This window comes from Pituophis catenifer, unplaced genomic scaffold (genome assembly GCF_029215685.1).
Source record: "Pituophis catenifer annectens isolate HBS135680 unplaced genomic scaffold, rPitCat1.0.hap2 SCAF_13, whole genome shotgun sequence".
Lineage (NCBI taxonomy): Eukaryota > Metazoa > Chordata > Lepidosauria > Squamata > Colubridae > Pituophis > Pituophis catenifer.
Genome location: NW_027256893.1, coordinates 3,753,351 through 3,768,507, shown reverse-complemented (window position 1 = coordinate 3,768,507; position 15,157 = coordinate 3,753,351). Strand labels below are relative to the sequence as shown.

The following is a 15,157-nucleotide window of genomic DNA, read 5'->3' as shown; positions in this document are numbered from 1 at the left end:
TTTAAGGGATGCCCGGCTGGATTTGACAGGGCTGGGTCATTGTTCCCATTAATTGCCTTTCTACCTGTATTTATTTATTTATTTATTTAATTTTTATACTGCCCTTCTCCCGAAGGACTCAGGGTGGTGCACAGCCAAAATTAAAAACGAACACATATAAAATTTAAAACAGTTTAAAAGGAATTAAATAATTTGGCCCATTTCAATTAAGACAAAGACAACCCATATAACTTAAAATTGATCTTGGTATTCAGGCCAGCCCAGCTTGTTGAAAGAACAGCGTTTTGAGGGCACGACGAAAGGTGCGTAGGTCAGGGATCATCCGTAAATCCCGGGGCAGTTCGTTCCAGATGGCAGGTGCCCCCACAGAGAAGGATCTCCCCCTGGGAGTCGCCAGTCGACATTGTCTGACTGACAGCACCCCGAGGAGTCCCTCTCTGTGGGAACGTACTGGCCGGTGGGAGGCTATCGGTAGCAGAAGGCGATCTTGTAAGTACCCAAAGTCCTAAGCCATGGAGCGCTCTGAAGATAGTAACCAACACCTTGAATCGCACCCGGAAGACCACCGGAAGCCAGTGCAGTTCGTGCAGGAGAGGTATTACATGGGAGCACCATGTCGCTCCCATAATCACCCGCGCGGCCGCATTCTGGACCAGTTGGATCTGTATGGGGAGAGCAAGATGCACCAAGTGGCCCCTGGAGGTAGGGATCTACCAGCACCTGCTGTCCCTTCACAGGGGACCCCCTCTGTCCTAGAGGGATCCGGTCGCACCTTCCACCCACCTAATTTTATCCAAAGGCCCACGCTTTTTGTGAAATCACATCATTGGAATTAGCTTTGCTTATGACTCAGTCTTCTATCATATTTGGCCAGCCTCTCTGCAATTTAGGCGTGTTAAGGCTCTGCCATTCCGTGCCACTCAACTCTCCACAAAGTTCAACACCCTTGCTTGGCATTTTAATCCTCAAAGCAGGAAGAAGCTGAAAGAATTTTGGATCTTCCCCAGCCCTGATGTTACCACCTCAGCTGAGGATGGGGGTTTCCATTTTAGAGAAAGCCAAGATCCAGAAGAGAAGTAGAATTTGTCACAATTCCCGCCCCAATGGAGTTACTGCAAGGTTATTAGTGCCAGATGTTCAGTGGGGGAGTGGGGGTGCCCCAAAAATCAAGCTGATGGTCTGTGGGATCAAAAGCCTTTTGATGTGCATCATGTGAACCAGGGGTTAATATAAAATTTGTTACTACCAGTTCCGTGGGCGTGGCTTGGGGGGGGTAATGTGACTGGGTGGGCATGGCCAACTTTTTTTTTTTTACTTTTAAAAGCATTTTTTCTACAACCTTAAGAGGTTACTATTGTAATGCTCTCTACATGGGGCTCCCCTTGAGGTGCACCCGGAGGCTCCAACTGGCGCAGAGTGCCGCCGCGCGGGTGGTTATGGGAGCAACATGGAGCTCCCATGTAACACCTCTCCTGCGCGAGCTGCACTGGCTCCCGGTGGTCTTCCGGGTGCGCTTCAAGGTTCTGGTTACCACCTTTAAAGCGCTCCATGGCTTAGGACCTGGTTATCTACGGGACCGCCTACTACCACCAACAGCCTCCCACCGACCAGTACGCTCCCACAGAGAGGGGCTCCTCCAGGTGCCGTCGGCCAAACAATGTCGGCTGTCGGCCCCTAGGGGGAGAGCCTTCTCTGTGGGGGCACCGACGATCTGGAATGAGCTCCCCCCAGAGATACGGAGGATCCCGGATCTGCGCACCTTCCACCGCGAGTTGAAGACGCTTTTATTTCATCAAGCGGGCCTCGCCTAAATTTTCTCCCTTTTAAATGAAAATTTTAAATTTTTAATTGTATTTTAAAATTATGGGTATTTTAAATTATGGGTAGAAATTCAGCCAAATTTATTTAATCTATTTTATTCGATTTTAAATTTTGTATATTTATGTGTTTTATTTCATGGCTGTACACCGCCCTGAGTCCTTCGGGAGTAGGGCGGTATAGAAATTCAATAAAAGTAAAGTAAAAGTAAAAGTTGCAGAAAAAAATGCTTTTAAAAGCCTCTGACGATCCCAGCTGAGCCGCGGATCATCAGAGGCTTTTTTTTTTTACTTTTAAAAGCATTTTTTTCTGCCGAAGAGGTTGTAGAAAAAATGCTTTTTTAAAAAATTGCTTTTAAAAGGAAAAAAAAAAGCCTCTGATGATCACACGGCTCAGCTGGGCATGGGGGGGCCCAGGGATTTTTGCTACCGGTTCTCTGAACTACCTGCCGCCATCGCTACTGGATCGGGCGATCCGGTCTGAACCGGGAGCATTTCACCCCTGATGTGAACAAAAGGGCTGAGGTGAGCTTCAGTCATGCCCAGTGGCTGCCATCTTAACAGATGCCCTTAAAATACTGGATGTAGCCTGTAAGGGAATTGATGATTAGGGGACTGGTGTCAGGGTTCCAAGCCAACTTGAGGCTAAAACATATGAAGAACGGTTGCAGGAACTGGGTATGTCTAGTTTAATGCAAAGAAGGACCAGGGGAGACATGATAGCAGTCTTCCAATATTTGAGGGGCTGCCCCAGAGAGGAAAGGGTCAATTTATTCTCCAAAGGACCTGAAGGCAGAACCAGAAGCATGGATGGAAGCTAATCAAGGAGAGAAGGAATCTGGAATTAAGGAGAAACTTCCTAACAGTGAGAACAATCAACTGGTGGAACAGAAGTTGCCTTCAGAAGTTCTGGGTGCTCCAACACTGGAAGTTTTAAAGAAGAGACTGGTGAACAATTTATATGAAATGGCAAAGGGCTTCCTGCTTGAGCAGGGGGTTGGACTAGAAGACCTCCAAGGTCCCTTCCAACTGTTGTTATTCTGACTTCAACTCTCAGAACTGCTGGCTGGGGGAATTCTGGGAGTTGAAGTCCACAGAGCTTAAAGTTGCAGAAGCGGAGAAACCCACCGTTCTCTCTGAGACTGAGATCCCATTTTGTCCCCTCTCCTCTCTCGCAGTCCCCGTTCGACAGCTCCCGCCTGGTCTTCCCACCTGTGCCGGCCTCCTTGCTCTTCTTCTTCTTCTACTTTCTTGCTCAAGTGGTTTTCCCTGGAGAATTTGGACTCTCCATCCTGTGCGGAGGAATCCTTGGCTACATTATTTACGACATGATGCATTACTACTTGCACTATGGCTCGCCCGAAGAAGGCACCTACCTCTCCGGTCTGAAGAGCTACCACATCAAACACCACTTCGAACACCAGAAAGCAGGTGAGGGAGGGCACTGGGGAGGGGGAGGGGAGGGGGGGCGAAAGGTGCAGCTGGGCATTGAGGTCCCTGTCTTTGCTTTCAAGCATCTTGGCTTCCAGGGGCCGAGCTAAGTCAGTACAGGTAGTTTTTGACTTACAACCGTCCACTTAGGGACCGTTTGAAGTTGCAACGGGACCGAAAAATGTGGCTAATGACCGTTTTTCACAGTTACGACCCTTGCAGCATCCCTGTGGTGGCAGGATTGAAATTCAGACGCTTGGCATTTTTTGACATTTGCAGTGACTAACATTAACATAAGAATTTGAAATCAGTTGAGCTAATTCGGCTTAATTGGAAGGCTTCGTGAACAGAATCTCCCAAATATTAAAAATACAATTCTGAGCTTTTGCTCTGCTTGTTATCCTGCTGTGGGCTATACAGGTAGTCCTTGACTTACAACAGTTCACTTACTGACTGTTTGAAGCAGGGGTGAAATCCAAAATTTTTCCTACTGGTTCTGTGGGCGTGGCTTGGTGGGCGTGGCAGGGGAAGGATACTGCAAAATCTCCATTCCCACCCCACTCCAGGGGAAAGCTATTGCAAAATCCCCATTCCCACTCCACTCCAGAGGAAGGATATTGCAAAATCCCCATTCCCACCCCACTTCAGAGGAAGGATACTGCAAAATCTCCATTCCCACCCCGCTCCAGAGGAAGGATACTGCAAAATCTCCATTTCCCCACCCCCCGCTCCAGAGGAAGGATACTGCAAAATCCCCATTCCCTCCTCACTCCTGGGGGAAGGATATTGCAAAATCTCCATTCCCACCCCACACCGGCGCCAGCCAGAGGTGGTATTTGCCGTTTCTCCGAACTGCTCAAAATTTCCGCTACCAGCTCTCCAGAACCTGTCAGAACCTGCTGGATTTCACCCCTGGTTTGAAGTGACAACGGCACTGAAAAAAGAGACATATGGCCCTTTTTCACATGTACAACCTTTGCAGCATCGCCATGGTCACGTGATTGAAATTCAGACTCTTGGCAACTGATTCATATTTATGACGGTTGCAGTGTCCCTGGGTCATGTGATCCACTTTTGCGGCCTTCTGACAAGTAAAATCAATGGGGAAGCCAAGTTCACTTAACAATCTTGTCCCTAACTTAACAACTGCAGTGATTCACTTAAAGTGGCACGGAAAGTCGTAAAATCGGGCACAATCCATTAAAAAAATTTCTCACTTAGCAGCATAAACTCCACTGGTGCTTTGGGCCAGACAGTCTCTCTCAGCCCACAATGTTATAACCAATGGATCAGTTTTGTTCATTGATCAGGGGGGGAAAGGGCCTGGTACTTGTGGAAAAGGGGGAAAAAGTCAAATGCTGAAAAACCCCCAAATACACAGGCATAGTATAGGTGGTACCTGGCTCAATAGCAGTAACTGTGAAATGGATCTTGGAGACTCTAGAAAGAGTGCAGAGAAGAGCAAGAAAGATGATTAGAGGACTGGAGGCTAAAACATATGAAGAACGGTTGCAGGAATTGGGTATGTCTAGTTTAATGAAAAGAAGGACTAGGGGAGACACGAGGGCAGTCTTCCAATATCTCAGGGGCTGCCACAAAGAAGAGGGAGTACAGCTATTCTCCAAAGCCCCTGAGGGCAGGACAAGAAGCAATGGGTGGAAACTAATCAAGGGGAGAAGCAATTTAGAACTAAGGAGAAATTTCCTGACAGTTAAAACAATGAATCAGTGGAACGACTTGCCTCCAGAAGTTGTAAATGCTCCAACACTGGAAGTTTTTAAGAAGAGGCTGGATAACCTTTTGTCTGAAATAGTATAGGGTTTCCTGCCCGAGCAGGGGGCTGGACTAGAAGACCTCCAAAGTCCCTTCCAACTCTGTTATTCTGTATTTTGTGTTATCACCCTGTATGTTCTTTTTTTCCCCTCTGCCCTCTGCAGGCTTTGGGATTTCCAGCCGATTCTGGGACCGTCCCTTCCACACGCTGATTCCAGAAGAAAAGAATAAGAACGATTAGCGTCCAGCGTTCCTGCTTGGCCCCTGGTGCTGCGACCAGAGTCTCAGCGGCTGTCGTTGATGGAACTTTGCAGGGCCTGGAACAACCCTTAGTTGGACTTGGACTTGGACTGGGGAGAGAACTGAGTCCCCTTTTCCTGCTGCTTTGTGGCCTTATTTTGGGAGGTTCTCAGGGATGAAGAGTGCCTTAAGACACCCTGCAGCTGTGAAGAAGCAAATGGTGGGGAAAGGGCCAGTTGCATCTTAGCGTCATAGTCAGGGACGGATGTCAGAGCAGAAATCCTGCTCAGCTTTATTTCCTTCTATTTAAGTATAATTTTATTAAAGATTTTTCTTAAACGAAAGAACATGAAAGCTAATGCAAACTAATATAAAGTGAGAGCAAGGAAAGAGCGAAGAAGAAACCAAAGAGAAAGCTAAAAGTGCAAGAAAAGGGGGGGGGGAATAGAAAAATAGAAAAAAATAAGATACAAAGAAGTAGTTTCTGATCTATTTTGCAGCAGTTATAAGTACAATTATAAAACTTATAATCCTATAAGTTAAATATAAATCCTAATCATCCAAACCATAAATTGTTAGTTCATTTTTTTTCTATTTTACAGAAAAAGTCCCTAAGGGCTTTCCACTTAGCAATAAACATAGATAATCTGTGATCAAAGAAATTAATTTAGACATCTCAGCAAGTTCCATCATCATCATCATCGTCACCAGCCATTCCCCCATTACGGATTGTGCCAAATCTTTCCACTTTCGCTGAGCTACTGCTCAGCTCCCTTTCCAAGCACCAAAATCTTATTTTGTAACCTAAATGATTGAATTTATCCATAGGACATCTAAGCAGATCTTGTGGGAGAACATGTCTTGCCAGGGGCTCCTGGCTCTTAGAGGTTCTGGTTTCCGGTGAAAACGAGGAACTCTTTGTCAACCTCAGGGCTGATTGTGATTTAACCACCTACATCAGTGGTGAAATCTAAAACTTGTTACTACCGGTTCTGTGGGCGTGGCTTGGTGGGGGTGGGGGGTAATGTGATGGTGGGCATGGCCAATTTTATTTATTTTTTACTTTTAAAACCATTTTTTCTACAACCTCTTTGGCGAAGAGGTTGTAAAAAAATGCTTTTAAAAGCCTCTGATGATCCCAGCTGAACCGCACGATCATCAGAGGCTTTCTTTTCTTTTTTTTACTTTTAAAAGCATTTTTGGGCCGAACAGGTTGTAGAAAAAATGCTTTTAAAAGTAAAAAAAGAAGCCTCTGATGATTGTGTGGCTCAGCTGGGCATGGGGGGGCAGAGATTTTTGCCACCGGTTCTCTGAACCACCCGCCTTCATCGTTACCGGATCGAGTGATCCGATCCGAACCGGGAGCATTTCACCCCTGACCTACATGGATACACTTTGGAAGCTCTTGATTGCTCTTTGGAGAATATAGAATAATCGGTCACATGAAGTGATAGCACCACTTTATACTGCTTTGGTCACCACAATGCAAACAAGATATTGAGACTCTAGAAAGAGTGCAGAGAAGAGCAACCAAGAGGATTAGAGGGCTGGAGGTGAAACTACATGAATTGTGGGAATTCGGTATGTTTAGTCACACAAAAAAAGAGACACGGGTGACATGATAGCAGGTCTTCCAATTTTGAGGAGCTGTCACAGAGGAGTCAGCCTATTCTTCAAAGTACCTGAGGACAGGACAAGAAATGATGGCTGAAAACTAATCAAGGAGTAAAGCTACCTAGAAGTAAGGAGAAATTTCCTGACAGGTAAAGTCTTTTTCCGGTGAGAGTGGTCTATCAGAGCAACCTGATCTACCCAAATATGGGACGGAACAGTCGCTTTTGTGACAAACTATTGTTTGTGTTGAATTTATATTTTACCAGCAAAGAAACAAAGGGAACTAGTATAGATCTATTTCAAGCTATTTAGCTCTCGTCAGCTAGCCATACTCTTTCTGGGATTCGAACCTGGGCTACTTTCCAGAATCCCAGAAGGGTATGGCTAGCTGACGAGAGCTAAGTAGCGTGAAATAGATCAATGCAAGTCTCCCTTTATTTCTTTGTCGGCAAAATATAAATTCAACACTTCTGACAGGTAGAACAATTAAGCAGTGGGAACAGCTTTGCCTTCGGAGGTTGTGGATGCTTCATCACGGGAGACTTTTAAGAAGAGACTGGACAGCCGCTTCTCTGAAATGGTTTAGGGCAGGGGTCTCCAAACTTGCCAACTTTTAAGACTTGTGGACTTCAACTCCCAGAATTCATCAGCCAGCTCTTCAATTCTGGGAGTTGAAGTCCACAAGTCTTAAAGTTGGCAAGTTTGGAGACCTCTGGTTTAGGGTCTCCTGCTTGAGCAGGGGACGGTTGGACTAGAAGACCTCCAAGGTCTCTTCCGACTCTGTAATTCTGCGATTCTTCCCCTTCTGTTTTGTGACATCACAATATATGTAGAAAAGAAAAGCTGTTTGTAGTTTGGTGCTGTGGCATTGCTTTGACAGCCTGCCACACCATGACCGGTTGTGCAGGGGCATTCACAAGACCAAAATCTGCAAGATAGTGGGTGGATGTTGCAATTGAAGCCCCACCCCTTATGTGTGTGCGTGTGTGGGTACCCCCGTCCTGATGGTGATCTTCACTCCATGGGTGTCCCGGGACGCAGGAACCTTCTGTGTCTCAACTACCACATGCATTCCCAGATGCCATGGCTAAGAGTCGCTCCTTCCATCCTCAGTCCAGAGGTACTTGGTGACTTATGGCAGCATCTCCCTCTTGAGATACTTCCTGCATCCTTCCTCAAATTGTGCCTTTATGTTTCCAGAGCAGGGAGGGCCTTGGACCAGCCCAGGGGTGGGCTGCAACTGGTTTAACAACCGGTTCTGTGAGCACGCGCTTTGCACATGAACGCTGAACTTGCTTGCGCACAGCGTTCAAAATACAGCAATTTGAAGCTTAGCTGCTTACTTTCTAAGGCAGCCCCGGTAAGTAGAACAGTGGAGGTGCAGGAATCAGCTGTGCCGCACGAATCATCTGAGCCAGAAAGAAGGAAATATAGGATAAAATAGGGTGGGTGTGAGTGGGCGGGGCCAGCTGATCATCGGAACTACCGGTTCACCCGAACCGGCAGCAGCCCACCACTGGACCAGCCCTTGGCCTGGGCCCTGATTGCCATATTGCCAGTGGCGTCACAAGCCGGAGGGTTGAATCCTCACTAGACTGGGATGGAGGACTCTTGCAGGAAAGCAGAGTTGGATGGTTCGAGCTTTTCCCCTCTAGGATACTGTCATTTTATCTCCTCTACCCCAGGCTGCCTCCTGCTGGGAGGACAAGTGAGTTGCAGCAATGGGAGAAGATTTCTGCTGCCTTCTGGTTGCTCTGGAAGTGGTATCTGATTGCTCATGACCTTGTGATTCTGCTACCAACGTTTCCTTTCACTCCCCTGAGGATTAAACGCTACTGATGAAATGTTGGGGTATGTGCGTGCACCTGGCAGCCAGGTTGCGTGTCAAATGCGTCCTCCTGCCAACTTTGTTGGGGCTCCATGCCCAAAGGCAGTGAACGTCTTCAGGGAGAGATGCCTGCCTTGCCCTGCTCACATATATCTGTGGGCATCCCAGAATCTTGAGATATAAAAACCACATTTTACCCTCCAATCAGAGATTCTAAAAAGTCCAGAAAACTGGGTGTATTTGCAGAAGATATCCAGGTGGTACCATCAGTAAGAAAGGGACCCCCTCACTCTGTACCAGCCAGTCTAGCAAAATGGCACATGTCGAAAAAACAGATGGGAGTGGGCACCAGTCCTACAGTCTTTCTCAGAAAATAAGCCCGAGTCTTATTTTCTTTTAGACTTGAAAATAAGGACTTGGACTTACTTTCGAGGTGGTCTTACTTTTTTTGAGGTGCAGCGTTCGGAATGGAGGCTTTTTGGCGAACGGGGGGAAAATGGGGAGGAGGGTTTTCCTGCCTGCCGTCCTTTCCTCAGTCTGGGCTGAGCTTGAGGAATGGATGACAGGCAGGAAAATCCCCCCTCCCCATTTTCCTCCCGTCCCCCAAAAAGCCTCCCGCAAGCCTCCCAAAAAGAGGGAAAAAGCAAAGCAACCGGCTGCAGAGCTGCCGGCTTTGGGGAAGTGGCCCAACAAGCAGAAGCGCTGCGCCCAGAAAGAGAAGCGGTATTTGTGCTGCCCCATGGGGCCAGCAGGCTGCAGCTGCAGCCAGACAGTTCCCACGCCCACGTCCACGCTGCCACTCATGCTCGCCACACCCATCCCCAGGGCTTATTTTTGGGGTAGGGGTAATATGCCCACCCCCCAAAAAATTAGGGTTGGGCTTATTGGGGTGGGTCATGTTTTCGGAGAAACACAGTATTAGCACATTATCTTGGTAGCAGCTGCCAGTTCATACTTGTTTGTTAAATAGTGATTTTATTTATAAGCTTCGTGAATCTAACAAGGAGCAGAGGGAGTCTCTCCAGTTGACCACGCACGTCTGTGTGTGCATTTACACACCTACAAACACCCACACACAAATACTTGGCAACACATCTGGCCTCTACCTGTAAGGGTCAGGTAGGTGGGTTAAGTTGGCCAGGATAATATTGACATTATGACAAAGCCGATGAAAACAGAAGCTTCAGGTGCTCCACCTTAACTGTGGTTGGACTTCTTGTTAAAGTCCAAGCAAGTTGCTATGGCTACTTTTAATCTAGTTTGGCAGCCCATGCACTAATTTCACCTTTATTTGCTTTTACCATTGTAAAATCACTTTCCTGATAAGAAGGGAAAGAAGCAGGCTCCTCGGGATATCGTGTCCTGACAGGAGATCCTTGATGAAAGAATCTGAGGTCATCACTTTCCATCCCTACCCAACAGGTAAAACTTCTGCTTTCTCCACCTGCATACCAAAAGCAGGAGCCTTTCTTGGATTTTGTAAGGTCGTTGGTAACCATGCCCCATTTCTGCTGCGTACCAGCCTTGTCCTCTGGAAGTGTTCGTCAAGAGATAACAGGAAGCCAAACTAGACTCAACCATAAAGGGTTCAAATCAGCGCTGGGTTTCACATTTTGTTACCACCGGTTCACCGTCCATGCGCAGGCACCTTCCACACATGTGCCCAGCCTCAAAACCGTGCCTAAATAGGACGGCATAGAGCCGGGGTAGGTGGGCAGGCCCACCCGTGATCTCCACTACAGATTCACCCGAACTGGTACGAACCGGCTGAATCCCACCTCTGATTAAATGCCTTTAAACTGGTGCTCATCGTATGAGAAACAAACAGGGAGCGCTTGGAAGTTCTAGTACAGGGAGTCCTTGACTTACAACAGTTCATTTCCATTCAATGTTGCAACAGCACTGAAAAAAAAAGTGGCTTATGACTGTTTTTCACACTTACGACTGTTGCAGCAGCCCCAGGCTCACATGGTCACAATTCAGACACTAGCCAACTGTCTCATGCAGTGTCCCAGGCTCATGGAATAAACCTTTTATAAGCTGACAAGCGGGAAGCCAGAGACACTTCACAACTGTATTACCTAACAATGGCTGTGATTTGATTTAACAACTGTAGCAAGAAAGGTCATAAAATGGGGCAAATATTCTCTTAAGAACTGTCTCACTTAGTAATAGAAATTTCAGGCTTAGTTGTGGTCGTAAGTTGAGGATGACCTGCATATGAAGCCAAGTATGATATTGTAACTATTACTAAAACTTGTTGGGATGGAACCAGTGGTGGGTTTCAGCAGGTTCTGACCAGTTCTGGAGAACCGGTAGCGGAAATTTTGAGTAGTTCGGAGAACCGGTAGTAAAAATTCTGACTGGCCCGCCCCCATCTATTCTCTGCCTCCCGAGTTCCAGCTGATCGGGAGGAAATGGAGATTTTGCAGTATCTTTCCCCTGGAGAGGGGTGGGAATGGAGATTTTACAGTATCTTTCCCCTGCCATGCCCACCAAGCCACGCCTACCAAGCCATGCCACACCCACAGAACTGGTAGTAAAAATTCTGACTGGCCTCGTCCCCATCTATTCTCTGCCTCCCGAGTCCCAGCTGATCGGGAACCCTGCCACACCCACCAAGCCACACCCAAAAAAGGGGGAATTGTATTGTGTATAAGGAATTATAAGGATTACATCTCTACAGAAAGCCTTCTAGAACAGGGGTCTCCAAAGGGTCCCTTAAAACAGGGGTCTCCAATCTTGGCAACTTTAAGACTTGTGGACTTCAACTCTCAGAGTTCCTCAGCCAGCTTTGCTGGCTGATCAACTATGGGAGTTGAAGTCCACAAGTCTTAAAGTTGCCAAGGTTGGAGACCCCTGTTCTAGAAAGTATTTGGGTAAATATTAAAGAAAAAACCAACGAGTTTGCTATGAGTTTGTACTGCAGGCCACTCAGCAAACCAGAGAAAATGCTAATCAGTTAACTGAGGCATGCAGGAAACACACCACTGTAGTAATGGGGGACTTTAACTACCCTGACATCAACTGGGAAACAAACAATGTTTTGAAAAGCCTTCTGAAATTCATCCTCTCCAAGGAAAGCCATTGCAAAAATGCTGCTGAGTTTCTCTCCTTTCTGCCTTCGGACCTCCCCTCTTCTAATGTTGACCGCATAAAATGTTTTAGAAAAAAGAAGGACGGTCGCATATAAACTACAGGCATGAGATATTTGTATATAGATGATGTATATTTTGACAATAAAGAACCTTTTGAAGCTTCTGTGCGTGTGGGAGTAGTTGGGGTGGAAATGCTGGAAAGGGCGGTGATGGGAGAAGAAACAACTTGCAGTGAACAAAGTTTCATTCAAACCACACCCGTCACCTTATCATGGGCACTATTGGCTGATTCCGGTTACCCAGTACGTAGGGATGGGGGGCTGGGACAGATGGAGGTGTTGGGACCCAGGCCCACGTAGTTAATATTAAATGCAGAATAGTTCCAAAAACAGATTTTATTAAAACAGCTGAGAATTAACTCATTCTCAGCTTATTCCAAATTAAATGAAAGCAAAGTTCAGTTTATCTCTGACCTTGGGATAATTAGGCAAGCTGCCAAAGGCTTTTCTTGGCAACAGTTCAGGAACAGAAGACGCTGACAAGAAAGAAATGCATCCAAACACGAAGCAAATCTCTCAACGGTTGTTTTCCAGCAAAGAGGCCAAGAGCCGTTGCTGGTCATTTAAGCCTTATGGGAGGGCCAATCATCTCTTGGCCCTACTCCCGAGTCATCCTCTCTGCTTTAGCTGCTCCTGCCTTCTGGCAGCTCTTCTCATGCGTGCACTAGGAACAGGCTCCTCCTGTTCCTCTGCCTCTCTACTGTCAGCCTCTGGAGGCTCCAGAGTCCATACATCACTCCCCAATGGCCCTGGCCCCATCTCTGCCTCTGACGCAGAGCCCTCATCCGGGCCTTGCCCAGCCTCCAGGACTGGCCCATGTTCTTCCTCAGCCTCATCGCTGTCCAACTCCACTGCCAGCTCTGCAGGCTGCTGGCAGACCACAACAGGAGGAAGCATGGCTGCAGAGGCCAAGAGCCAAGTGTCAGGCCTGCCATCTTCAGCTTCTTTGCTTTGCTGGCATCTGGCCATAAAATGCAAGGGAGGGGGTAAGGAATTGGAGAAGTAAGGATTGGGCATGGGAATGTGCAAGAAAAGAGGGGCGGGGATGACAGGGTGACAGGAACCAGAGGGTCAATCTGGAATAAACCAGTTGCTAAGGACCCACAGCCTGAGAATGGAATGTGAAACTACATTGAGAAGTGCCAAACTCCAAAGCTGTTCCCAAAACATCAGCAACAAATACTATTGGACACTGATGGACTGGTCAAAAGGGGAGGGCCAGGGAAAGAGGAAAAATCTAACTTTTGCTCAGGAATGCTCTGTTTCAGCTTTACTTTCGCTGTAGACTTTAGAAAAAGAACCTTTCACTTCAAAGAAATGGAGGGTCTTTCTTTCCTAAACATCCAAATCAGGACAGACCTGACACTAAGTATCATTAGCTGCTTTCCGGATCGAAATACAAGCAGCCTCTTTGACTCTACAAAAGTTAGTCACTCTGAGAAGTTGTTGAAGCAAAGTTAAGGAGAGGAGAGTTCTTCTTGGAGCTCTACTCAAACTTTGCGGCTTGATGGAACGTAGCAGCAAGCTGCAAGGTTTGAGAAGTGGAGCGGGGCAACTGCCTCCTTTCTCTGAAGGTGAGAAAGTGCTAAACTCAGCACCCATTTCCTTTAAGGGTTAGGATTGGGCCTTCATGCTGTGGAACACCTCCAGATCAGAAGGCCAGGATTCCCTAAGCCGTTCTCCTCTTCCCTCACTCCGTATCTCTGAGATGAAATCATGTCATTGCATAACTCATGAAACAAAACTATGCTTTAGCCTCCCAATCAGTACACACAGAGAGAGAGAGGGAGGGAGGGAGGGAGGGAGAGGGAGAGCTTTAGAGGGCTGGTAAAGCCTCAGGCTCTGATTTAATGAGTTTAGGCAATTTTTTAAAACAGGCTGGCTTCTTTTTGAGAAAGTACAAAATAGCACACGTCAAAGCAGCAGTACAGGTAGTCCTTGACTTACGACCACAATTGAGCCCAACATATGTGTTGCTAAGTGAGACATTTGTCAAGTGAGTTTTGCTCCATTTTACAACCTTTCTTGCCAGAGTTGTTAAGTGAATCATTGCAATCAGTAACCCGTTTGCTAAGTGAATTGGACTTCCCCACTGACTTTGCTTGTCAGAAGGTCACAAAAGGGGATCAAATGATCCCAGGACACTGCAACTGTCATAAATATGAGTCAGTTGCCAAGTGTCTGAATTTTGATCACGTGACCATGGGGATGCTGCAATGGTCATAAGTGTGAAAAACGGTCGTAAGTCACTTTTTTCACTGCTGTGGTAACTCTGAATGGTCACTAAATGAACTGTTGTAAGTCGAGGACTGCCTCTACAGGAAAGCATCCCACTACAAACAGGATTGCAAGAACAGGTACCTGCCAATGAAGGAACAAAGGAAACGAGCAACAGATTTTTTCGTCCAGAAATAGACAATCTGTAAATTTAAGTGACTATGTGGAATTCTTTTAAGCCATATTTGAGGATCTGATTATTTTGCGTTACCTGGCAGAAAAAGAAGCAAAAATTGAAATATGAAAATTTGGAAAGGAGATTGAGAAGTCTTTGAATAATTATCCTATACCTGATATTCCAAAATTTAGTTGGAACAGCTTTACATCCTGTAATGATTCCTCTAACACCATCAAACATCCATGTCAGACTATTTATTTATTTATTTATTTATTTATTTATTTATTTATTTATTTATTTATTTATTTATTTATTGGTTCGATTTATATGCCGCCCTTCTCTGGAGACTCAGGGCGGCTTACAATGCGTTAAGCAATAGCCTTCATACTTTTGTATATACCTGCTTAGTAGGGCTTTCGGGGGGGGGGCTAAGCGGTGTTCTTTTTATACAAAGTCAGCTTATTGCCCCCACAATCCGGGTCCTCATTTTATCTACCTCGGAAGAATGGAAGGCTGAGTCAACCCAGGAACTATCCCAGGAAGGACTCGACAGGTGGACAAAAATGCCAATTTCAGTCTGAACATCTGGCTGCCTGTGCAAAGGACCACCAACATTTTAATATAGTTGCCCATTTCCATGGACTCTGGGTACATTACAAAATATAAGCACTAGATTATAATATAAAGAATGAGACACGATGTTGAGCAGGGGTCTGAACTAAAGATTAACAACGTCCCTTCCAGGTCTGATATTCTGTATTTTATATACAAATAACAAACCAAGAGAGTGACCTGCATAATTTTCCTATACTGGATTTATAAAAGAGACGGGTTAAAGTTTTGAAGAATTTTGCAAGAAGGAAGGGAGAAAGAAAAAAATGAAACGGAACAAAATTCTAGGA

General features: G+C 46.2%; 1 protein-coding gene across 1 annotated transcript in view; it reads left to right on the top strand.

The window, feature by feature from the left end:
- Positions 1 to 5,654, top strand: part of FA2H (fatty acid 2-hydroxylase) — an 83,786-nt gene extending 78,132 nt beyond the window's left edge. Inside the window, exons 6-7 of the mRNA XM_070952964.1 lie at positions 2,996 to 3,248; positions 5,186 to 5,654. Of these exons, the coding sequence (XP_070809065.1) occupies positions 2,996 to 3,248; positions 5,186 to 5,262 (330 nt within the window). The 3' untranslated portion in view covers positions 5,263 to 5,654. The remainder of the gene's footprint in view (positions 1 to 2,995; positions 3,249 to 5,185) is intronic.
- Positions 5,655 to 15,157: the final 9,503 nt, after the last annotated feature.